We start from the raw sequence: 25,174 nt of genomic DNA, 5'->3' as shown, positions 1-25,174 counted from the left end.
TTTTTGGGACCCTCCTTGCTCTTGGTCATCTGCCCAGAGTGTTTAGCGGTGCATTATGCTTCGGTCAGACCGTCTTATGATGGCTCGTCTCTAACTAAATACCAGTTTGGTTGGATGCTCCGGCGTTGCCTTTCCAGCTTAGGCCTTTTCCATTGGGATTTCAGAATGCACTTGTTGCGTATTGGTGCCTCCACATCAGCCACGGCAGCGGATTTGCCCATCAGGGATATTAAGGCCTTGGGTCATTGTCGGTCTGTGAGCTATAAGCAATACATTAGACCCAATCTCCTACCCTGAGGTGGTAGTTTGGCTAAGTTGCTTTTTTATGCTGTTGTTTTTTTAGTGTTGTCTGTTTTCTCCCTCCCTTGCATATTCTACTTGGTGATTAGCTACTCTCTGTTGCTGGCAGCAGATTTCTGGAGTTTTCAAGCTTTTTTACCTGATCTGACTACCTGAATTTGGCTCTTCTAATTCAGCTAATTGGCTCCAATTAGGAGTCCCTCAGCAGGTCTGGACGTTTTTTTCCTCCGGCCGAGGAAACCAGGTTAACTGGTTTCTGGTCATATTTAAGGGATTGATTGTTCATAGTTGTTTTTGACCTTCGTTGACTTTAGGCCTCTGCTATATCGCGTGGTCGGGGACATCGACACCACCCAGATGGGTGGGTAGTCAAGTTAGAAGGTCAAGCGGAAACCGCTTGTTGTTAGGCTGTTTCTTTAGGTAAGATAGTTATGGATGGGGTTATATGATAGCCGTTCTTTCTTGGACACCATTATTTTGTTCCTTTTAAACAAGCATTGAAGTATAGTGTTGTTTAAATAAATTGCAGCTAACATTTTCTGCCAAACCTAAGCCTGAGTCGTTATTTTAGGATGAGTTAAGTGTTAAGTATCATGCAAACACAAGGTCATACATCAGTTGCTAGGATGTTTATACATTACAGTTAAATTTGTACTTCAGTCTCCATTTCTTGCTGCTGATTTTAAGCAATCATCTTAATGCAGACTGCAGTTATTGCTCTCAATCTATTCACCTATATTCAGTGCATCAGCTCAGCTGGTAAATATTCATAGGAAAAATGACTCCTAAATTGCGCTTGGAAAATAAAAAAAAAACACTTCATGATTTTTTAAAGATTTAACTGCCATACTGTCTGATCGGCTCCTAGTTCTTGTCTATCTTAAGACAATAAAAATCTACAGTATACACTAATACAGAACTGGGCTGCATTAAGTAAACTATTTATTGTACAAAATATACACAGTGAAACCTACAAATTTGATAGATTATAGCATGAAAACATTAATACAACCCATATAACTGTTTATTTTTAAGTTGTTTTTGTTATATAGAGGTATTTGATGACATTTAAATATTTCTATGAAATAACTAATAAGCGTGAAAACTTTTTTTCATTAAAAAGTATATAACAATTGTTATAAAGAATACAGATATATCAGGAACTAATATCAGAGACAAAAACTACAGTCATATATTTTTATTTTTATGTGTTCCTCTTTTGTCCTGCTACATACCACAAAGGAGCAGAGTTATAGCATGGAGCCATGACACCCAGAGCAGGCTCATGTCACAGTGCCATCCAAACCACCACACGTACCTCCCAAACGTCCCTATCACAGCCGGACAATCCGCAATGTCGCACCAGTGACCACTGAAGAGATGCCATTTCTACAGTGCAGAGAGAGCCTGGGGCTTCCCAGCTGCAGCACTGGGCATGTCCTTAAAGTGGCAAAAAATGGGGACCACAGTGTTAGACCCCACCCCTTGACCTGAAACCACTCCCCATTGATGGGTAGCCACACACGGGCCGAATTCCTGCATACAAAAGTTAGGAGGTATGCAGGGCCGGTGCTAGGCACAGGAGCGCCCCAGGCGGGAGGGGGCTCCCCGGCGCCCTCCTGCTCCATGCGGGGGGTGCAGGTGGCGGGAGATGCGGCTGCGTAGAGTTAGGGCGGGCATAGAGTAACTCCACAGGGGGGGAGAGAGAGCAGCGTGACGCGTCTTGCTCCACGGGGGGGTGGGGGGCTCTCCATGGGGCGGCGGGAGATGCGTTGGTCCATGGGGGGGGGGGGGCAGAGAAGGAGACCGTGGACGCTCACCTTCACCTTCATCCGGGAGCTGCTCCCAAGTGGCCGCCCTCCAGTGGCAAATGCCTATGGCTGCCTAGTGGTGGCGCCGGCCCTGGAGGTATGCAATTATATATAGATTCACACACACACACAAACACAGACATATACACAAGGCTATTTTTCAGCAGGCTCCAGCAGGAACTGAGGCCCTTATTCTAGTTCATTCTTTCTGACAAAATATTTCTTAGATGGACAAAACCATGTGCACTGCACACTTCTCCCACTATCTCCATCAGCATTGGTGAAACCGAGATCACCTCCACCGACCAAACACGCTGCCTCGGTGTCATCATTGACTCCTCCCTCTCTTTCACCCCCACATTCGTGCTCTCTCACAGTCTTGCCGCTTTCACCTACGCAACATCTCACGCATCAGACCATTCCTCTCCACTGACGCGACCAAAATTCTCATTCACTCTCTTGTCATCTCCCGCCTTGACTACTGCAACATCCTTCTCTCTGGGCTACCTCTCACCCGCCTCGCACCTCTCCAAACCATTCTTAACGCTGCTGCTAGACTCATCTTCCTCTCCCGCCGCTCTACCTCCGCCTCCTCCCACTGTCTATCTCTTCACTGGCTCCCCATTCCTTTCCGAGTTCTCTTTAAACTCCTCACCACCACCTACAAGGCTCTCCTCCTCCACCGCTCCTTACCTCTCTTCACTGATCACTATCCACAATCCCTCCCGTCCTCTTCGCTCCATCGCTGACCACCGACTGACCTCCCACCTAATCACCTCCTCCCACTTCCGTGTCCAAGACTTCTCAAGCGCTGCCCCCCTGCACTGGAACAACTTCCCGCCACCCATCAGGCTTTCTGATTCCCTTACCTCCTTTACCTCCTTCAAGCGCTCCCTCAAAACCCACTTCTTTCGACTAGCCTATCCCTCCTCCTAACCTCTTTTGATCCTCCTATCCTGCCTCCGTTCCCCTCCGTTCCTACTTATCCTGTTGTTTTTCGTTTGTCCACCCACCTATTTTTAATATGTTAACTCTTATGAGTAGGGTCCTCCTTCCTCACGTACTCACCCTACCTCTTTACCTCACCTGTCCTGCTGTCCTGTTCTTCCCTTCCTCTACTTCATCTTCAGTCTCCTCGACAATTTTGACACCTACTTCTGAACTGATGCTGATTTTATTTCTACCAGCTATACCCCTATTTATACTGTATTTTTCAACACACCCTGTACGTTACCTTGTCATTTGTTTTTTTGTTTGCTATGTACAGCGCTGCGGACACTTTGCGGCGCCTTATAAATAAACGTACTACTACTACCACTACTAAGGCAGGTGTAAAACCCCACCCAAATCTAATTATCTCTGCACAAGTAACACCTGCCTCACCTGCAGTGCTAGCACCTTATTCTAGCAGCATTAACTTATCTAAACGTTGCTGCTAGAATAAAGGATTTTTGTACGTTTACCAAGACTGAAGTGCTGCATCCTCTGGATCTGTGTATATATCGCTGCTGCAATTTGAGGGCACCCGCTGAGTTAAAGATTTGCTGTGGTTGTGCAGTACCTCCCCGTGTTGACTAGTTTGACAAGTTTATAGAATGAAAAATACAAAAATGAATTAGTATTTGTATATTGCACCACATCACTGCCAGTAAGGAAATAGATGGAGAAGTTGCGCGGAGGCCACATGAACATGTCAGTGCCAGCCATCGCATGGGCCTATGTAAACAGATCAAACCCCAACAACACTGGTCACACATCCCCTGCGGTGGCACACAGTAGGCAGGCAGATAGATGCGGTGGACTTTGAGCACAGACCGAAATATGCATTTGTTCCTGAACATGTAAGGGGGGCACAATTACATCCCGTTAATGCGCAACTCAGAATCAGGCCTGTTTTGTCATGTATAATTAGATATTACCTTAGTTATATGGGACTACACTGACTTATCACATTTTTTTTTTTTTTTGCAGCCAGTATGTTTATAGTGGAATCCATAGGGCTCCCCTGTTTCAAGGACTTCCTAATGCTGTAAGTATTTACTATTTAATTTTTATCAATTATATTTCACTGATTTAGATATTATGTAAGTTTTTGGTTTATATATGCAGCACTTTTCCACGATTTAACAAAGTTGTCTGGACAACAGGTTTTGACCATTTTCCGGTGTTTACCTGGCTGTACATCAATAACTGTAAAGGCACTTAGATAAAGGAAAGTAAATATGGAATTATACCCATGAGAGACCAATAATTCTGATAGTTGTCGTACATAAGAAGGGGAAAACTGTCATATGTTCTGCATCATCTGTGTGCTCCCATACAAGAGCCCTAATCATTTACACCAACTCTGGCTGTAGGGGACATTAGAGACTCTCCCTGCTCAACCCAGACTCCACAGGTTAGATGTGTAGCTTCTACCTGGAATTAATTAATTGCAACAACACTGGAAGGGATATTCCACAGGAGGTGACATAAATGACATAAATTAAGTGGTCGGAGGGTGTGGAGATGTGATTGCATTACTGTAGCCCCCCCCCCCCCCAATAACAATGCCCAGTGTAGCGGGGCTAGGATGACACAAAAGCCCATTCATTAAGGGGATGAGCAGCTGAATGAAGGGTGCTGGTAGAGGGATGCTGGAACATTGCCTACTTTCCCGGTGGGCCGCCACCCAAATTCCAGGAGCCTTTGGGCCATGCCTTGTGAGTCAGCAAGTGTGCCTACCTGTGCTTACATAATAAAAGCAGCCTGACTTCTATATTCTAGCAATCTATGTACTAACAACTCAGACTTGTTAATGTAGTCAGCTGCACTGGCAGTGAACAGAGGAAGCTATGGGGAGATTTGTCAAAGATTAAAGAGAGAAAAAGTACCAGCCAATCAGCTCCTAACTGTCATTTTAAGTGCAATCTGTAAAATTATTGTTTGCTTCTTGATATCTCTCCAAGCTTTGATAAATTCCCCCTGAGTCTATCTACATGTTGTGGAAGGGATGCAATCAGCATAACGTTGTTCAGCCTGCTTGCTATACTGATGCACGCTCCGTGTCACATGGACTGTCCTGCCAAATGATTCTAAATTTTGGATATCAGGGATAGAACTAGTATTATCCAAGGTTTAATGTCGCACCTTGTGTACACAGTTATAATAAAAATTGCTTTGCCTGCACAGTCTGCTTTTTCTTCAGATACCAACCTCACGGGCCCGTTCATCGGAACAGAAAGCAGGGGAAGCACTGTGAGATTTTGACTAACTTCTTATACAATTTTTTACAATTAGTCAAGTGACAGAGCAGTGGCAGAAAAAAACAGTACATTACCATGAAAGACAGCTCTCTCAGCCAATTAATGGTCACCCATTGATTTCAATATGTTTGAAGCAGTCCTATTTATCTTATCTTTGAAGCCTCCAACAAGACAACATAGCAGAAGGAGTCATTATAGTAAAATCATAGTATTTGGTATACATACCCCTCCTTTAATTCCATCCACCAATTGTCCTCATGAGCACCCAGGTCTAAGCAGTGGGGGAATGTATAGAGGACGGTCAAAGCAAGAGTGGCTGGGTTAACCTACAAATTCCAAGTCCATTTACTAGTAACTAAAATATTTGACAAATACATTGTAATCCATGACAATGGGGACTGTCCTGCCAAATGATTCTAAATTTTGGATATCAGGGATAGAACTAGTATTATCCAAGGTTTAATACGGTCTTAACTGTTTATATAAACATACTGGTTTTTAAAACAGAATGAAAGAGGTGCAGTACTGTACTTCAATATTAAAAGAAATACAAAAATCAGTATCTATAGTGCTCAGGGAGTAAAAGGTGCTGGTATTGTCTATGCTTACACTAATAAAGTAACATCTGATGATTGCCGAGTGCTTAGTGTACAGCCCTAAACAGTTCCACGGTTTAAATAAAAATAAATCCACAGTAATCTTTCTGTAATCTCATTACCCTTTTCATATCTTGAAGCTTCCATTCAGATTTAATAGAATTACTGTGTTATGTCAGATTGATATAAATTGTTTATGAAGCAACATGTTTTCTTCTCTCACTCACTTATCCTTGTGATGAGCTCTTATAATGCGAGAGTCAGACATACAATCTGTGAAATATATGTATATATATATATATATATATATATATATATATATATATATATATATATATATACATACGTACATAGAACAGGCTGGTTTATAAATTGTACTTTAGTATCGTTTCCCACATGTCTGTTATAAGCATTACCGTAATTACTTTGTATATTTCTGGATTGTGTTGAGAAATGCACAGTTACATACAGAATGGACAGGAATTTAATTTAGTAATGTCAGATTACCACATTGAAGAATGCCGTTATGTTTATTTTAAATCATTTTATAGCCAACCATAAAGTTAATATTTTTAGTATCATTATGTACCTACTAACATTCCTTTAGGCTTTAGTAGATATCCCTCTGTAACTTGTCATAGAATATCATTTTTACGAGGGTCGTTAGGTAAGTATGGTAAAAAAAAGCAAGTAAAACACGTAAAAAATGTGCCTTTATTTCTTGGCCTAGTCTCCCTCAAGCGGAATATATATATATAAAAAAAAAAAATATATATATATATATATATATATAGCAGGATTCTCGTAAAGAGACGCAAGCACTCTCCACTTTATCAAAGAAATGATACTTTTGATAAAAATAAAGTCGTTTTTCATTTTCAGCAAAGATTATCAGGTAAATCCCGATTTCACCATAGCCCGACGTTTCGGTCCTTAAGAACATGGACCTTTATCAAGGAGCCTGGAGATATACAAATATTGCAGATATGCCCATCAGTGCACATACACAAATCTATATATCAAAACAGTGATCAGGTAACAAGTGGTAAAACTTACGTTTGGTGGTGAATAAAGGTAATGACAGGGAGCTTCAGGAGCAACAGGTGTACACCAGCATAGGTGCAGTGGGTGAGACACCCATAGAGGCTGCAGCACCTGGTTTAAATACCTAGTAACCGGATGTCACAAGGGCGCACGGTTTCCGCCGTGTACCCAGTGACTGACAGTCAATTTCGCGCTAGAATAGCGCTGGCGGGGTGAAGCGGCTACGTTGGACCGCATATGAGCCGCACAGCGCTGTCACATATCCGGAAACTGGACGTGACGCGCCGGCAGCGTGTGAGCGCTGGTCATTGTGGCTGGAACGCAGCGCTTCCGACTAGCGGAGCGTCTGCGTGTCAATCGCGTAGGAGCCTCATAGGGACAGAGGAGGGGAAACATAGAGCGCTCAGTAAATGCTCCTGGAACGCAACACTTCCGGCTAGCGGGGTGTTTTGCGTGTCAAATCACGTATAGGCTAGAATGGGCACAAAGGAGGATATAAGCGTACGGAACGCTAAATGTCAATATAGTGGCGCATGTTGTATAAATAGATGGGTAAAGAGAGCAGTTATGTGTGGGGGGGCCTGGTAGATCCCCAGGGCACCCAACACCACAGTAGGTTCATAGGGGTCCGAAACAGGTCCTGTAAACCAGGTGATGAGAGAGAAGAAGGGAGACATATAGCAGAAAAATGGGAGATTGGTAAAAAGATACACGGTGATACCCTAGTGCATAATATAAGTTAGTTCCAAATTGTGCTGACATATGTGGAAAAAAGGCTCATGCAACATAAAAATTTCATGCAACATAAAGAATTTCATGCAACATAACAAATTATTTATAACTGGTGGGTGAGATATTTACAAAGACACAGAACAGTGTGTGCCATTGTCCCATATTGTACTAAACGAGGCCGGTGTGTCCACCACACATAAAAACCACAACTGGTGACAGGTGGAATGCATGTGATGGTGTGACATAGTAGTGATAATGAAGGTGAACATGTTGACAGGTCACAGATGACAAATGGTAGCTGTAGTTGGAGTAGTTCATTTGAGAAAGATGTTGAGGGGATTGTTCTCATTCAGTCCTCTGGGTGCCAAGGTACCCAACTGGTATATCCAGCGACTCTCTTTCTTTTTCAAGATGAGCCCACGGTCACCTCCCCTAGGCAGCGGGGGGACCCAGTCGATCAGGCGACAACGGAGACTAGAAATTTGGTGTCCTGCTTTAATGAAATGGCGTGGGATTGGGAGATCGGCCTTCCCACTGTCAAGGGCAGCACGGATGGAGTTCCGGTGGTTCGCCATCCGCTCCCTAAATTTTCTAGTGGTCATGCCTGTGTAGGCCAAGCCACAAGGGCACGTCAACATGTAAATAACATGGTCCAGTAAACAGTGTAACCGAAATTTGATTTTAATCGGTTTCCCTGAATGGGGATGGGGAAAGGAGGCACCAGTTAGCATACCGTTGCAAGTGGTGCATCCTGTGCATCTGTAGCATCCGGGTCGCTGGGTCAGTAGCCAAGTCAAGTTCTGTTGAGGTTCAGGGCAAAGATTTGGACGCATGAAAAGCTCTTTGAGATTGGGGCCCTTTCGGTATGACATCATGGGGCTGGTATGGTGTTGGAGTTTCAGAGTAGGGTCAGAGGAGACCAGGGGCCAGTTTTTCTGGAGGCTCTTTTGGATGTTGTGGGAAGAATGATTGTATGTGTTAACAAAGGTCATGCGAGGCGCTTGGGTTGAGACTCTTCCCGGTTCGCTGTTCTGGGTAGACATATTGTTCTTAGCTTTGCGCAGACATCTGCTCAGCACTTGGTTGGAGTATCCTCGTGTCTTGAACCTGCTGGTCATTTCTGCCAGCTGTTCGTCCAAGACGGTGCCATTGGTGTTATTGCGTATTACTCGCATAAATTGCGAAATCGGTAAGAATGGGATTGTTTAGGGTATTGAGAGTGTTGATCATATCTGTAAAGTCAACCTGAGAGCCGGTCCACACGAGGAAGATGTCGTTGATGTAGCGTTTGAAGACTTGGATGTGTTGGCTGTATCTGGGTAATATGAACTGGTCCTCATATTCCTGCATGTACAAGCAAGCGTAAGAGGGAGCCAAATTCGAGCCCATTGCAGTACCCGCAATTTGGACATAGTACCGCTTGTTGTAGAGGAAGTGGTTGCATTGTAGAATAAGGGTGGCCAGGTCCACCAGAAAGTCAGTGGGAGGATTCAGTTCAACACGTTGGTCTAGTTTCTTGCGTAGGACTCGTAGGCCGTCTGTATGGGGTATGACGGTGTAGAGCGAACTTACATCCATAGTCGCCAGAAGTGGATGTTCAGAGATATTCCTATTCTTGAGCTGTAGGATGAAGTCGCTGGTATCTCTGACATAGGAGTGTCCAGAGGTGACGAGTGGTTGCAGGAAGAAGTCGACAAACTTGGCCAGTGGTTGTAACAGTGAGTTGCGGGCAGAAATTATTGGTCTGCCGGGTGGGTTTGTATCAGATTTGTGAATTTTTGGAAGCGTATAAATAATGGGGCAAACGGGGAATGGCACTGTCAGGAAGTTGTAGTTCTCCTGTGATATCCAGTGATGCGTATAAAATATATATATATATATATATATACAGCCTGGTAGATGTCCGGCACTCCCCGCTTGTTGGTAATTCTGAGGGCCCGGGTGCCTTCCTCTGTGGCAATGCAGCCACCAATACAGCTTCCAAAATACAGGCGTCACTCCGGGGCTTGTGTATCAACAAGTGAAGTTTATTAGCTTCTATACGGTTAGGACCAGAAGACAGTCAAACGTGCAACAACCACGTTTGACTGTCTTCTGGTCCTGACAAAGGGTTAATTCCCGAAACGGCGTTGACCGTATAGAAGCTCATAAACTTCACTTGTTGATACACAAGCCCCGGAGTGACGCCTGTATTTTGGAAGCTATATATATATATATATATATATATATATATATATATATATATATATATATATATATATATGATCCAATGAGACCGGCACTCAGGTCTTCAGCATAAATGCCCCAGCGTACTGGCTCCGGTGCCCTCTAACAAGAGGGGATGAGGCCTCTGGGTATATACAGAGATGAATAAGCGGCACTCGGAGCCTGAGGTAGATGGTGAAGCAAAAAAGGAATTTTAATCCATGTGCGTGGTAGAAAACGTTTCGGAGCTCAGGGCAGGGGAAAACGCAGGATTTTCGAAGGGGGTTTCCAGAGGGGCGGAGCAAAGCACGGAGATGGACACTTAGGTGACCCAGTATATTCCGGGTCAGTTAAAGTATTATAGATAGACCAAATGTATATAAATAAAAATAATAATAATAATATCTATATATCTATATATATATATATATATATATATATATATACATATGTATACAGAGTCAATATACCGGCACTTGGCCTTTTCAAAGTATGTAAACATATATATACACACACACACACACACACACACACACATATATATATATATATATATATATATATATATATATATACACACACACACACACACACACACACACACACACACACACGCTACGCTCGCCACGCTTCGGGCTCGGTGGCTCGCTACGCTCGCCACAGGTTTATATCCAACTCCATGCCCATTTGGATAGTAGGGGTATGAAAGGACCCCTTTTTCCCATTGAATTCCATGTTAAAATGGACTCAGTCCATTTTAACATTGATTCCTATGGAAAAATCGGGTCATCGCATCGCATCGCATCCGATGGTCGCATGCGATGCGATGCGATGTCCCGATCCGACCCGATTTAGAAATCGGGCGCCCGGATAACTCACAAGTACCAAAATTTTGTATGTGTATATATATATATATATATATATATATATATATACTATATATATATATTTTTTTTTTTTTTTTTTTTCGAGGATAAATTATATAACTGAATTTAATTTATGTGGGTCCAATCACAAACAGAACCCAATTACAGATTGGGCATATTAATCTGTATTACACAGAACCCAATTACAGTTTGGGTATATGAATCTTTACTGAATTACACTCTGTGAAAAAGCTCCTTGGGAGCAAAATGCGTTAGAGGGTTCATCTAAGGACTTATTGCAGCATTACAAAAGAGAGGGGTAAAAGATTGCACTGGAGGGTTTAGAATGAAATACCTGATGTTACCTCATTATCAATAATTCAAATAGACTTAGTCTCCTATGTGTTGAGGTGTGCAAGACACTAGATCGGTTCAAATTCAAGGAAAAACAAAAGAATGTCTGTTGCGCAGTGCACAGAGAGAAAACTTTCTGTGCACCGCGAAACAGACATTCTTATTGCAGCATTGTCTGATACCATTGGACTGTCATAACCTATCCAACATCTACATCCATCTAACATCAACTTTTTGTGCCTATGCCAGTGGTTCCCAAACTGTGTGCCTTGGTTTGGTGGACCATGATCAATTCATAGTATTAATGGTCAATGTAACAGGCAAAACTAGTGCTGGTGGCTGCCAATCATAATATATGTGGACAAACAGGAGCAAATCCTGTCCCTCACCACATAACTGTGACATATACACACAATGTACTTAAATTAATATATTTTTTCTAAATTTCTCAATAAGAAACATTTGACCTACGGGTGCCTTGAAAACATTTTGATACTCTAGGGTGCCGGGATTCTAAAAAGTTTGGGAACCACTGGCCTATGCAATCCCATTGCCTGGACCCTGTAACATTACAGCCGCGGGAAGTGAAGTCCATCCCAGCACCTGGAGCGTGAGGAGGAGGACAACTTACTGTGGGTGAGAGTCACAGCCTGTCCTCCACAAGCAACGGCATTGCATATGCCGTCTCCATGCTGTAACGCGCAGCGACACGGCGGCTGAGAGACGCCGAGCCCTGCCTCCTGGTGAAGGCACATCTTGTCCCAACAGTGGGCTCCAAATGCCGCCATAGCCCCCAGTAATACATCACTGTTGCCTTCAAGCACTCATTATTCTACCACTCTTCAGCCCTTCAGAGAACAAATGGCCTTCTGTTACCACTGTATGTTTCAAATTTTGACTCATTATTTTAGAGCCCCTACCAGTGGCGGATTCAGGGGGGGGGCACCCGGGCACGTGCCCTCCCCTGTCATTTATTTTGTAGCTGAGGACCAGGGCTTTCCAACGAGCCGAGCCCCATGTCTCTAGCCCCCCGGGAACCGGAGATATCGCCTGGCAAACCTGTAACGTTTTTTCTCCATAGGATAATATGGGACCCGTCAATTCCGACCCCCACCCAGTTCCGACGGCTGCCAGTTCCCGCCCTGGCATCACAGAAGCTTGTGGTTGATTTCATTCAATCGCTGGGCCTTCAATATGATACCAGGCTGGTCCAAATCGGTTAATCGGTTCCAGAGATATTGCGTGTAAACCGATTTCTTTATTTTTGAAATGTAATTTCATGGCTGTTCATGTTTTTGAGGGCAGATTATTCTGGAACCAAACGTTCCAGTTTCACTGGACCAAAATCATTCAAAGCCCATTCAAAAGTTCTTCAATAAAATACTTGTCTCATGTAAATGGGTCAGTTGGTTCCGAAGATATAGCCGGTTAAATGAGATAACTGGTTAAAGGGGGGAGGGGTGGCTTTCTCTCCACCTCACACCAGAAAATGCAGGGACTAGGCTGGTGTAAAAGGGGCCAACCTGGGAATGCATTTTCTGGTGTGAAAGGGGTATTATTTCAAATAGCCGGGACCTGCAGTGCTCTGAATACAGCCAGGCTCTGACACTGTCAGTGGCTATCACTTCTGCCTGGCGGCGGCTGTCCCCCATTTACCACGAGCATGTATTCCCCCTTGGCAATGAGCATGTAATCCCACATGGCAACGAGCATGGAACCTCTGGCAATGAGCATGGAACCCTTGGCAATGAGCATGTAGAGAAGCAGCACTTATGTAGCATATTTTTTAATAGGCATTATGGTGTTTGGCATAACACATAATGGACATAATGGCGTGTAACTTAACGTGTAATGGACATTATGGTGTAAATGTTTAATGCGCGCCTTTAGTGGACAATGTCCCTGTTTATGAAGTGTATTGTGAATTTTGGCTTAATCTGTGTAGCATTATGTGAATTCTGGCTCAATCCATGTGGCATTATGTGAATTTTGTCTCAATCCGTGTGGCATTATGTGAATTTTGGCTCAATCCATGTGGCATTATGGGAATTTTGGCTCAATCCGTGTGGCATTATGGGAATTTTTTCCCAATCCGTGTGGCATTATGTGAATTTTGGCTCAATCCGTGTGGCATTATGTGAATTTTGGCTCAATCAGTATGGCATTTTATGCATTTGGCTCAATGCGTGTGGCATTATGTGAATTTTGACACAATCCATGTGGCATTATGTGAATTTTGATACAATCCATGTTTCATTATTTGAATTTTGGCTCAATCCACGTGGCATTATGTAAATTTTGGCTCATTCCATTTGGCATCATGTGTAAGGGGCAAGTATAATGGGGTCTAGTATTTTGTTGCATAATGTGTAGAAGTTGTATATGGTGTTGACACGCCCCCTGTTGAGTGGCCACACACCCTTTTCTGGAGCGCGCCTTTCGCGCGCGCACAACTACATCCTTCACTTTTGTCGCCATGGTGGGACTGCGTAATTTAAATGCCAGGGCCTATTTTTAATTCCATTCCCACCCTCTCCTGCCGCTCTCTTAGCATGTACAGTGGCACCACTAACACCGCCCCTCCCCCACCCAAACCCTTTTTTATCATGGTGCCCCCCCTGTCATTTTATCCTGGATCCGCCCCTGGCCCCTACTGATATTTTTGTGCACCCCAGCACCTATGTTTTCATTTGACCTTGTTTCCATATTGAAGGTATGGCTTTCTGGGCACAATTCTTCCAAGAGGACCACTTCTGGCTAGAATTCTCTGAACAGTTGTACCTGGGTTCTGCCATTTCTGAGTTGATGGCACTGCTAGACATCCTACAATTTTAAGGAAAGTAAGCAAGATGTCTTTGAGGTCGATCCTATTACTTGCGGAAGATTTATGAGTGCAAATCATTAGGGCACTGGGTGCACTTTATGGCGGGCCGAATTCGCTTAAAAGTGCTCGCACCTCCATAGGGGTGTGAGCAAATTGAACTGAATTTGGCCCTGCAAATGGTGTGAGTTAGGCTTAATTTGGGTGCTGTTTTCAGCATTAAAAGGCACCCGAACAGCAACTCGCACCCTTCGGCAATAATAGGATTGACCCCTGTATCTGATGCACTAAGTTTCCTTGGCCAACCACTTTGCAATAAGTCCTTAGATGAACCCTCTAACGCATTTTGCTCCCAAGGACCTTTCTAATGCAGTATAACTATCGGTACCTTGTGTATTGTTGCTTAGCTCACTGTTGCCATGGTGTATGACATGTGACATGAAATTATCTTGAAATATCACCATTGTAGCAGAGTTTGGTTGTTCCTCACCCAGTGTTAAGCCCCCTATCCAGCTGCTTCTGTTTCAGTTAATGACTGTGTTTCAACCTACTGTACATATGAAAATGATGATCATTATTAAAAAAAACACATGATTATAATCGTACAAAATCCCTGACTTTGTGTAAGTGTACCTAGAAGAATTTATGCTCTTTTGAAAGCAAAGGGCGGTCACACCAAATACTGATTTGATTAAGATTTATCTAATTTCATACACTTAGCATTTTGTTAACTGATAAAAAAAAAACTACTAATACTTCTATTTTTTGAAGCATTCTTACTTTGCAACATTGGGGGTTATTCACGTTCATTGCAAATGCACGGAGGACCAATGTTGCGTGTCTGCTCATGCGCGTTTCCGCGCATGTGCAGACGTAGGGTGTGTGCACACATGGCAAACTTTTGGTTCGCCAAGTGCACGTATCCTACACAGCGTGTGGGGGGCGGAGAAGGGCGGGTCGTGCCGGGCTGCCCCATTATCATATGGGAACGCCCAGCGTTACATGGGAGTTCCCATTAGAATGATGGGAGTTCTTACTGTAATGAAGCATTGACGCGGGTTGGCAGCTGACATCACCTAATCCGTGGTCCTCTATGTTTCAGGGCTAAGCCGCCACATCTTCAGGACATATGCATACGTCCTGAAGATGGGGTGGCTTAGCCCGAAACGTAGACGACCACAGATTAAAGTTTGGTCGCACCTCTTTCATTACTTCCAAGACTCTGAGTGCCGTTTCTTCTGCTTGTCTATATATATAAATAACAAAAGGTGAGAAGAGTGCCTCCAACCAAAACAATGCCACCACTGTTAAAAGTTGATGGGATCTGTATCTGGTCTCCACTGCTGTTGCCTCATAGAAGCTTATCCACTCAAAAGCGTAAGGCTTCACAGCACCCTAGGCAAAACTTAAACTTACTGCACCCATCCCCCATATTGCCAACAATACCCACTTTCCAACTCCTTAAGGCATACGTGACAAACATTCTGGAATGGTGGGTAGGCTCCAAAAATATTGGTTGGTCATCCCAGCCCCACCCCGGGAAGGTGGGCTAGTCCCCTGCTTTCCCTGGATGCCCCCTTTGCCACCCACAACATACTGCAAGGAGGAGGGGGCAAGGAGGGGGAAGTACGCCTCAAGGGAAAGTATGGAGGTACTTAATGCCACCTGCATTAAGTACAACAAGGATCCTCATAGATATCCTTAATTTTTGATAGGCAGACTTGTAGTGATGTTATCTATCGACCCTCAGGTGACTAGTAACGTGCACAGGTGGGCAGAGTCTCAGTCACAGTGACCACCCCCCAAACATACATCCACCCCCAACCCTGCAGGCTTCTAGGAACCCGCATATCTCATAGCATCAACCATTTAATTATAAGTGACAATGTAATCAATTAAGGATAAATAAGGGTAATAGCCATACCACATACGGTACGTATAAATATATAGAAACGAGCTGACATTTCTTCAAAATCTAAAACATGACATACATAAACAAAAAATACTCATAAGTATAAAATCATCATAAATACAAAATATATTATTTCATAAGTTATCATTGAATACGTCAGAGTGAGGGTGTTTGATTCGTAAATCCAGAATATCTGCCTTCTGGATAACAGCTTTCCATGGTCACCACCTCTGTGTCCCAACATAACATGTTCCATGGCTTTCAATTTCAAACCTTCTGCATGGAGTCATGGCACTGTTTATATGATTATCACGTGTGTTCTTGATACTCCTACCGTACTCTTCTATATGTATTTTTAATTGCCATTTAGATTTACCTATATACCTAGGATTACAGGAGAACTCTAGCATGTATACTACCCAACATCTATTACAATTAATTAAGCCCTTCTGCTATCAAAATATGTTATTTATTTCCTGAGCTTATGGCCCTACTGGGTGAACGTGTATCCGGGTGTGTAGCTGTCTGCTATAAACCTGGTACATGTCTGGATGCATCTTGCACTTCCCATGATCCCAGTGCAAACAGTAAATATCCCTTATAATCTAAATATTGGGATTGTTTTCATATACAACTATATTTTGCTTTATGTTAAAAATAATTGTTTTGTATGACCTCTGTTTCTTTCGTTGAGAAGAACAGATAAAAGTGCTGAATTGATGAGCTAAAACACAAAGCCATCTGACAGAAGCTCCCTTCAGCCTGTTTCTATCTGCCTCTCTCTCCTAGCTGTGACGTGAATCACCATGACAAGGTTGTATCCAGAAGATCTTGTAAAATATCGCTGCTTCTGACCAGCCAACCACAAAGCTAAGCCAATTTCTAGCACATTTCACAAGTGGCTTTGTATTTCATATGCATACATAATGATATGCTGATTGATTGAACACTATCATTTGCAGAAAACGGGAGGCAACGGACCACTAAGCACCACTTTACTTTATAGGGCTTCGTTCATCTTAAACATATAATAAAGCCATTGGCAATATCATGCCAGTGACTCACCATTCCCTTAGTGTTAATGTCGCATGCTGGTGGCATCTATGACTTGCAGCGTACGTCATCATATTTGTAACGTCAATGATTTCTGCCTTCTGGAAAATAGATAATTCCTCTCTTTTAGACTTATGAAGTTTCTTTGCTGTTTGACAGTCATGTCCTTGATAAATCATGTGATGTTGCTATAGCTATTGCTGGACAGATTAAAGCTATGATTCAGAGGTAGATGCAGATAAACTTGCGGCTGCATCTTTTTATGCTGCGGAACTGCAAATTGATGCTAATGTCGTAGCTGATGAAACTCGTATCGAAACACCTACCGGCTGCTTATCTAATCGCTGTTATTTATACAGATAAAGATTATTTTCCATGGAGATAGGGAAGCCTGTGTATATATTTTCTATATTTGCCTACTCTCCTGCAACTACCCAGGGGCTCCTGATTTTTTGGGCAGTCCCAGTGGCATATCTATAATTAGTGCCCCTGCGTCCTAAGGGGGCACACACTGCACCCATTTTTCCAATACTTACCCTTCAGAGTCCAGAGGCAGCAGCAGGAGTGCTGCTGTGATCCTGGAGAAATGGTGCAGTGGATCTGCGCATGCGCAGTGGAGTCTGAGCACTCTAGTGCGCTAGTGCTCAGACTCCACAGTGCAGCGCTGTGAACATTTTTCTGGAGGTTTTTGCATGTGCGGTAGGGTCTGAGCGCTCTAGTGCACAGCCACGGAAGAGTGTACATAATCTGTACAGACCCACATAGGAGATAAAGGGGGAGGTACAGTAACCAAATGATTGAATTGCTTTACAAGGCATGTGGTGTACACAGGCCCCCCAGGTCTGGGGGGCCTACACACACTCCCTGCACACATCTAAAAATTTTAATCTTTCATGTGTCCAGCGCTGGCTGCAGCGAGGCAAATAACACATGCACTATAGAGGTGTTCAGCATAGGCGAATCTAGAATTATGGTAATGGGAAGTCCCAGATCTAGACATAATAGTAGGAGGATCTTTGTGTGGCATCATGGGAAGGAGGCATGGCATCACAAAAAGGGGTGTGGTATTACACTTTAGACCATACACAGTAATGCCCATTACACATTTTAGCAAACTCCGTAATACCCATTACACATAAAGCCACACGCCGTAATGCCAATTACACATAAGGCCACACACCATAATGCCCTTTACACATTGTGCCACACATCATGATGCCCATTACATACTATATAACAAACCGTAATGCCCATTACATATTTGCCACATAAGTGTTGCTTACCTACGTGCTCATTGCTAGGGGGTTCTTGCTTGATGGCACCATAGTACCCATTACACATGATGTCGCACACCATAGTACCCATTACACATGATGCCGCACACCATAGTACCCATTACACATGATCCCGCGCACCATAGAACCCATTACACATGATGCTGCACACCATAGTACCCATTACACATGATGCCGCGCACCATAGTACCCATTACACATGATGCTGCACACATAATGTACCTTACACATGATGCTGCACACCTAATGCCCCTTACACATGATGCTGCACACATAATGCCCCTTACACATGATACTGCACACCGTAATGCCCCTTACACATTAAGCCACCCATTATGCGTAATGCCCCCACATACCGCCACTTGTAGCGTCCCTTAAGCAATGCCCCCAAAAGTGCCACTTACTGTAAATTTTTATATGAGCCTTCACTGCTGCTGCAGGGAGAGATGGAGAGCGGTGCAGCTGCTTCTATGGGGAGAGGAGCAGAGCACGCTCCCACTCCCCTCCTGGTGTCCCCTCTAGCCGACTGGACATTTGAAATATTGTGCGTGCTGTTGTTGTGCGCGACGTCTGGGTAGCACGCCGTGCGCCGGCCCCACATGACTAAAGGGGGGGTGGGCTGAGGTGAAAGCGGGGAGAAGAATTGGAGCGGAAGCTGCAGGGGTGACAGTCATTGACAGCAGGGGGCTGCCCGGCTGTATTCAGAGCACTGCAGGTCACGGCTATTTGAAATAATACCCCTTTCACAACAGAAAATGCAGGGATTTACCTGGGAATATGGTCCCAGGATCATGCAGGGACATTCCCAGGCTGACCCCTTATACACCAGCCTAGTTCCTGCATTTTCTGGTGTGAGGGGGAGAGACAGCCACTCCCCTCTCCCTACCTACCTTTAACCAATGTGCTATATCTTCGGAACCAACCTTGGGTGTTACAGATGGGTCAGGTCCCATCCTTGCTGGCGGGTCGCCATGGCGTCTGCGCTGGCGACCCGCCAGCAGCCACGCCAGCGAATGCACTGAGACGCGCGACGGAAACCCTGTCCGTCTCCGCCTCAGGGAGATGGACAGGGTTAGGGGGGGTTAGGGGGGGATGCGGGCAGGCGGCGGGGACCCCGGGTTACCGCCGGCAAGCCGGCGGAGACCCGGGGGAACGGATGGAAGCGCCGTCGGAAGGGGACGCGCGCGCCTCTCATGCGCGCGCGTCCCCTTCTCACCATCGCCATGGCGCTGGCGGGGGATGGCGGCTGGCGACGCCAGCGCCATCCCCTGCCAAGATGGGACAAGACCCATCTGTACATTGTATTTGTTTTTAAAAAAAATTGTTCGGAGCCCTTGATGGGTCAGATGTTTTTTATGGATTGCCTGGATTAAAGCTTTGTTCTAAAACTTTTAATACTGACTGGTATAAAAGTCCTTTTCCGGAATTAATATTAAAGAAACCGCTACAAGCTTTGTGCTGCCATCTAAAGCCGTGAGTAAGGTACGCCATTATCCTTTGGCCTACCCCACAATAAGATTTATGTCAAGGAGATAACTATACATTGGGCATATCTTTCTTTATATGTATTCTGGACGAGGTGAATTAATTTGAAGAGTGTTTTGAGGTCCCACTTCTTAAAATAAACTTTGATGAGTGGATTACCCGACACACAAGTGTAAGTTGGGGTACGCCCACTTTTTTTGTTTTTTTGGCTTTCTGAAAAAGAAAAAAATAATTTAAGGGTGAGTGAGGTATACCACCAACATTGTGAAAACCTCCCCCCCCCCATACCCAAAATCTAAGTATCTGACATATGGTATATTAATCTATTTCCGAGAACATCTAGAAGATTGAATCACAGTGTGAAATGCGAAGATAAGAGATATACAAAAGAAACCTTTATGAGTTTCACACCAGCTTACATAAACGTGAGTCTGGTACGCACTTTCAACTTTTCTTCACTCTATTGAATAACACTTTGAATTTGTTAATACGGAGAAATAGGAAAATAACCACACATATTCTAAAAAAGTATTTTTATTTATTTTTCCTTCTTTCATTTATCACGGACATTCATCTATATCTGAAACGGGGAATCTGGATCGGACCCCCATACCATCAAAAGAGATGGTATCAGAAAGGAGGATTACATCTTATAAAATCTCTGAGTATTCTTTGCGCCTCAGTGTATATCAGTTCCATATTATTTTTCCATGTGCACTGCAGGAGGGGCAGATGTAACATGTGCAGAGAGAGTTAAATTTGGGTGGGGTGTGTTGAAACTGAAATCTAAATTGCAGTGTAAAAATAAAGTATTCCGTATTTACCCTGCAAAGAAACAAAATAACTCCCCCAAATCTAACTATCTCTATACATGTTACATCTTCCCCACCTGCAGTGCACATGGTTTTGACCATTTTGAGAACAAATTTGTACGTGATCAGCTCTGAATAAAGGCCTGTATGTGTGTTTTAAGTTTTTGTAAAGGTTATCATTACTGCTTGAATGGGAAACCATTTAAAACAAAATCATTTTACTTTATATGCAAGTTAACTCTAGGATCGTTATCAGTTGTGTACAGAACAAAATATTACTTTTAATAACATTACAATGCAGTAAATTTTGAAGTCTTCCCAGATCAAGTCTGAACGACTGCGCTAGAATGAACGGGGACAGGTAAGTGATGGCATCTGAGTCCTCTGTCCATATATTTATCTTTTCGGATTTATCTTCCCTGTTGTAACCTATGTAAGAGCTCCCTTTATGTCAAAGACAATTACTCAGGCAATACACTTAACATATTTGCATGATTCACTCCTGGCAATAAACACTGCTGTTTCTGGCACGATAGACCACGTTCATATCCTTCAATTTGATGCCTCTCCAGTCACTGGCAGCAACAAGGACCCATATGCCATGAGTTACAATCTATCTGGCTTTCAGACTTTTGTTTTGGTTCATTTTCTTGCACTTTGCTAACGTCCTTAATTGCAGTTGTAGTGCTTATTCAAAACTTTCTCCACCTGTTTCTGAGCCCAACAGCTGAGTTACTTGTTTTGTTTGTTTAAAGCTATGTCGTTTCCAGGAGGTAAAAAAACATGTTGACAACTAAGCATTTATTAATAATTTAAAAAAAAAATACATATTACCTGAAACTTAACATATCTGTACCTCTCAACATGGGCGAACTGTACTAAGCCTTGAAAAGTGATAAAATGGAGAGTGGTAAACCACCAACCTTCTTTTCTTCTTTTTCAAACACAGGCAGGTAGGAGGTGATTGGCTGGTGGTTTATCACTCTCCATTTTATCACTTTTCAAGCTTAGTACATCTGGCCCCATGTGAGGAAAAGGGCGTGGCCTCAAAATGGGGGCGTATCTTCCTGGAAATGCCTGCGATCACGAGCCATGTCTCCCACTTTTGTCTGTATGGAGGCATGGCCAGTGTTCTGTGAGCTGCTGGCATGTCCCAGCCCCCCTGTCTGCAGTGATTTGACACTAAGCACATGCACACAGCAACTAATCACCACTGCTCTGCTAATTCCCTATATAAATCATGCTCTGAAAAGTAAAACTTTCACAGCTTTGTACCCAACTTCATGTCATCTGTAGATGGCCCTGCTTAATAGAAGTTTGTGGACTCTTCACATCATTCCCCAAGAGTGATCCAGCAGAAGGATTACCATTGGCCGGCTGCGTGACCCATGGCATCACGCAATCCAGCCACCAAACATCCAACAAAGAGCCCAGGAAATATTTGTCTTTTGCTTGAAATCCTGGCCTTGTCACTCTCCCAAAAAAGAGGCAACATGCCTCCATTTTGGCAAATGTCAGCCATCATCGTCCACCATTATCTTTACCTTGTTAGGGTTTGGACCTTCTGGATTGTTGGCTTACCTGACCATTTCCTTGAATGCTGATAATTCTTTGGACATCACCTCTTGCCCACACTTTCACCATTATCTGAAATGCTTCCTGCCCTGACTGTTTGCTTGGATGTCCACTACTCTTTGGATTGGGTTTGCCTGGATACTGGACTTTGCGTATTGCTGTCCAGAATGTGTACCACAATTCTTCTGTTTATAAGCGCGTCTTGTATTGTTTTTTCTTCTTTTGAATGTGCATATCAATTCTGTACAGTCTCTAGTGTGTATGTTTACAATAAGCAGCTACTATGATGGGCCATGTGTACAAGGACTTGGGACTACTGAATTCCGGTACACACATTTCACTATAGGGGAAAGTGGGTGACCATGACTAGTCACGTTCTAGAGCTGTTAATTCGGAGATATCATTGCCATTATTTAATGGTACTCACATGATCCGTGATGTGTGCTCAGTAATGCAGATTATCATTCATGACAAAGTCACGTTGAGACCAACTTTATATTAATATTAATGGCCACATTAACAATAGGAAGCATGGGAATACAAATCATTGTTACGTCTTCCATCCTAGCTGTAATGATAACCTTTTTCAAAGCTTAATTAGAATACATATCTGGCTGAGATAAGTTACAGTTTCCGTGCATCTCAACAGCAGTGACTGCCACCCAGTTGTAGTTGCTGTGCCACCTGTAATCTCATTAAGAGGTGTTTCCTCCATCTGGGACTGCCAAACCGGGCTGCGATTAGCAGCTGACTTCATGCATTGTCCCACCTGCAGTGCAACATGGTTTTGCCTATTAAAGAAAGATTTTGCTTTTGCGATTCATGCTGAATCAGGCTAAGGCGCCTACTGAATTATACTGATTGACCTTTAACCTTTACTTAACTTTATAAGGCCTAGAAATAACTTACACGTACACCTTATTCTAAAATAAAGAACTGCATAAGTTTAAATGGTCATATATATTTATTTAAAATGGTATGATCCTTATTTGTAAAATGGATGGCAAAGAAAAAACGATTGAGACCAGCTCCAGTCCGGAGTGCTAAACATGTCGGGGACTGAAACGACCCAATCCATAACACCCCCTATTGTGAGGTACAGCTGTGATGGATTCCTCGCACCTTCTATGGCATGGTGAGGACACTTTCAGGAAGTGTCCAATGCCCCCCCCCCCCCCCCGCGGGGGCAGGACTCACAGTAAATGCAGCTCAGTAAATAAAGGAATGCCCTACAAACCAAACCCTGCCCAGAGTCATAGCGGGGGGGAGGGGGGGAGGGTATTGGGGAGGAAAAAGAAAAACCTATCAGTTAGCATCATAAAGTACATTGCAATAATTAGTAAAACACAACTTAAGGTTAGTACAGTGAAAACAGCCCAAGTGAAGGTGAAAACCTTAAAAACCTCTGGTGAACTGTGGGGGATAGCCAATTGTAATTAGTCCACAAACGGAGGAAAAAGTAAAAAATTCCCTTCACACCATCAATTCCGGAACGCTAAATGTTCCAGAACTGATTTTTTTGGGCTGGCGCAACAGGTGCTAAATTACAACTTATCTAACCTAACATACTTCCTATAAACAGAAGACCTCCACCGTCCAACTGTCTCAATGGCAGACGAAGGAAGCCCTGCCACTGCTGCGCATGTAGCCGCACAGATACGGAACAAATGCATTCCGAAATCCCCGCCCTTTAACCCCGGGGCCGCCAAACAATGCCAAAACATAGCCTTGAATCGAGTCAGATGCAATTCATCCGCATGTGCCAAAAACTAACTGGCGGCCCCGGGTCTGCAGGAGACATAGTCCTTGGCAAGTACGACTGGGCAGATGGCACGGCTAGCGTGAGCTCTCAGAGAGACCCAGCTGCCCTTGCCCAGTTGGTCAGTTTTAGACCACCGGATCCTACACATCACTAGCCTCTCACGGAAGACCATGTCCTCCCAGAGAAGCCCCAACATGGAGGATCACTTATTAGCTGCCACTAATTCGCTATGCGAAAAGCGCCAAACAAGGCAAACACAAATGCAAATCTAAATAGGGCCACCTCGAACGTGCTCTCCGCAATGGTGGGCAAACCAGCCACCAACTCACACAGCATGCTCTCATCAATGGGTCTGCGGGAATCTGGCATGACAGGCTGCTCCCTGGCCCAACCCTGAAGAGCATTTTGCGAGTATGAAAGCTTAGTGGGGTCATGCGCACCATGTGTGCGGGAACAAAATGAGATACCGGCTAAAACAGCCACCATGGCTGATTTAGACCTGCCCGTCTGATAGTTTGCCCCCACAAAAGCAAGTAAATGGTCCTTGGCCGACTCACCACCAACCTCAGGGGAAGCCAGTTCCACCCAGCAGCCGTATATGCTCTACGTGTGGAAAGGGCCACGGACGGCAATGCCAGCTCTTTCATGCCTGCTCTATAATCTGCCACACAGCAATGGGGACAACTGAGCCCCTGGGGTGACGCATCAGTGGCCAATTCACGAAACTTTGCAAATTGGAACCACGACAGAGCATCAGCGAAGCCGCTATCTACCCCTGGGATGTGCCTCACCCTAAACTGGCTGTGCAAGCAATGCAATACCAGGTGCCTGAGCAGTCTGAGGGCCTGCAAGGAAGAAAACCTCTGGTTGTTGATGGTGTGAAATACCCCTAGTTTGTCGCGCCAGAACCCAATGTTCTGCCCCGTCAACTGTGTGGACCCTAACTCTGCCGCGACTATGATTAGAAACAACTACCAAAGTGGCAGGTTGGCCGTGAAACCACGGTCAATCCATGACTGAAGAGATGGGGAGGTGCACTACTCGCCCTGACAATATGCCACAACACCTGTAGAGCCAGCAGCATCCATAAACAACTGCAGCCTGGAGGTAGGGGCGGGCACGGAAGGCCATATCAATTCCTAATCTCCAGTTCCAAAATGCCCCAGGAACGTGGGCCAAATGACCAGGGCATCACGCATCGCCTGGGACAATCTAATTGTGTGATGGGGGTCCCCAACCCCATGCTGTGGCCTTCTCTAAATTGCGACCAGCAGCCCAAGGCAGAGTCAATTCTAATACCCAGGTA

At 44.2% G+C, this 25,174-nt stretch overlaps 1 protein-coding gene across 3 annotated transcripts in view; it reads left to right on the top strand.

Moving 5' to 3' along the window:
- Positions 1-25,174, top strand: part of LOC146060500 (uncharacterized) — a 334,626-nt gene that overhangs the window by 289,805 nt on the left and 19,647 nt on the right. For all 3 annotated transcript variants that reach the window (XM_083173757.1, XM_083173756.1, XM_083173755.1), the window contains one exon: positions 4,083-4,140. In XM_083173757.1, the coding sequence (XP_083029883.1) occupies positions 4,083-4,140 (58 nt within the window). The remainder of the gene's footprint in view (positions 1-4,082; positions 4,141-25,174) is intronic.

Source organism: Crinia signifera, chromosome 2 (assembly GCF_055691185.1).
Source record: "Crinia signifera chromosome 2, ASM5569118v1, whole genome shotgun sequence".
Taxonomy (NCBI): Eukaryota; Metazoa; Chordata; class Amphibia; order Anura; family Myobatrachidae; genus Crinia; species Crinia signifera.
This window is presented reverse-complemented; position numbering and strand designations above follow the sequence as displayed.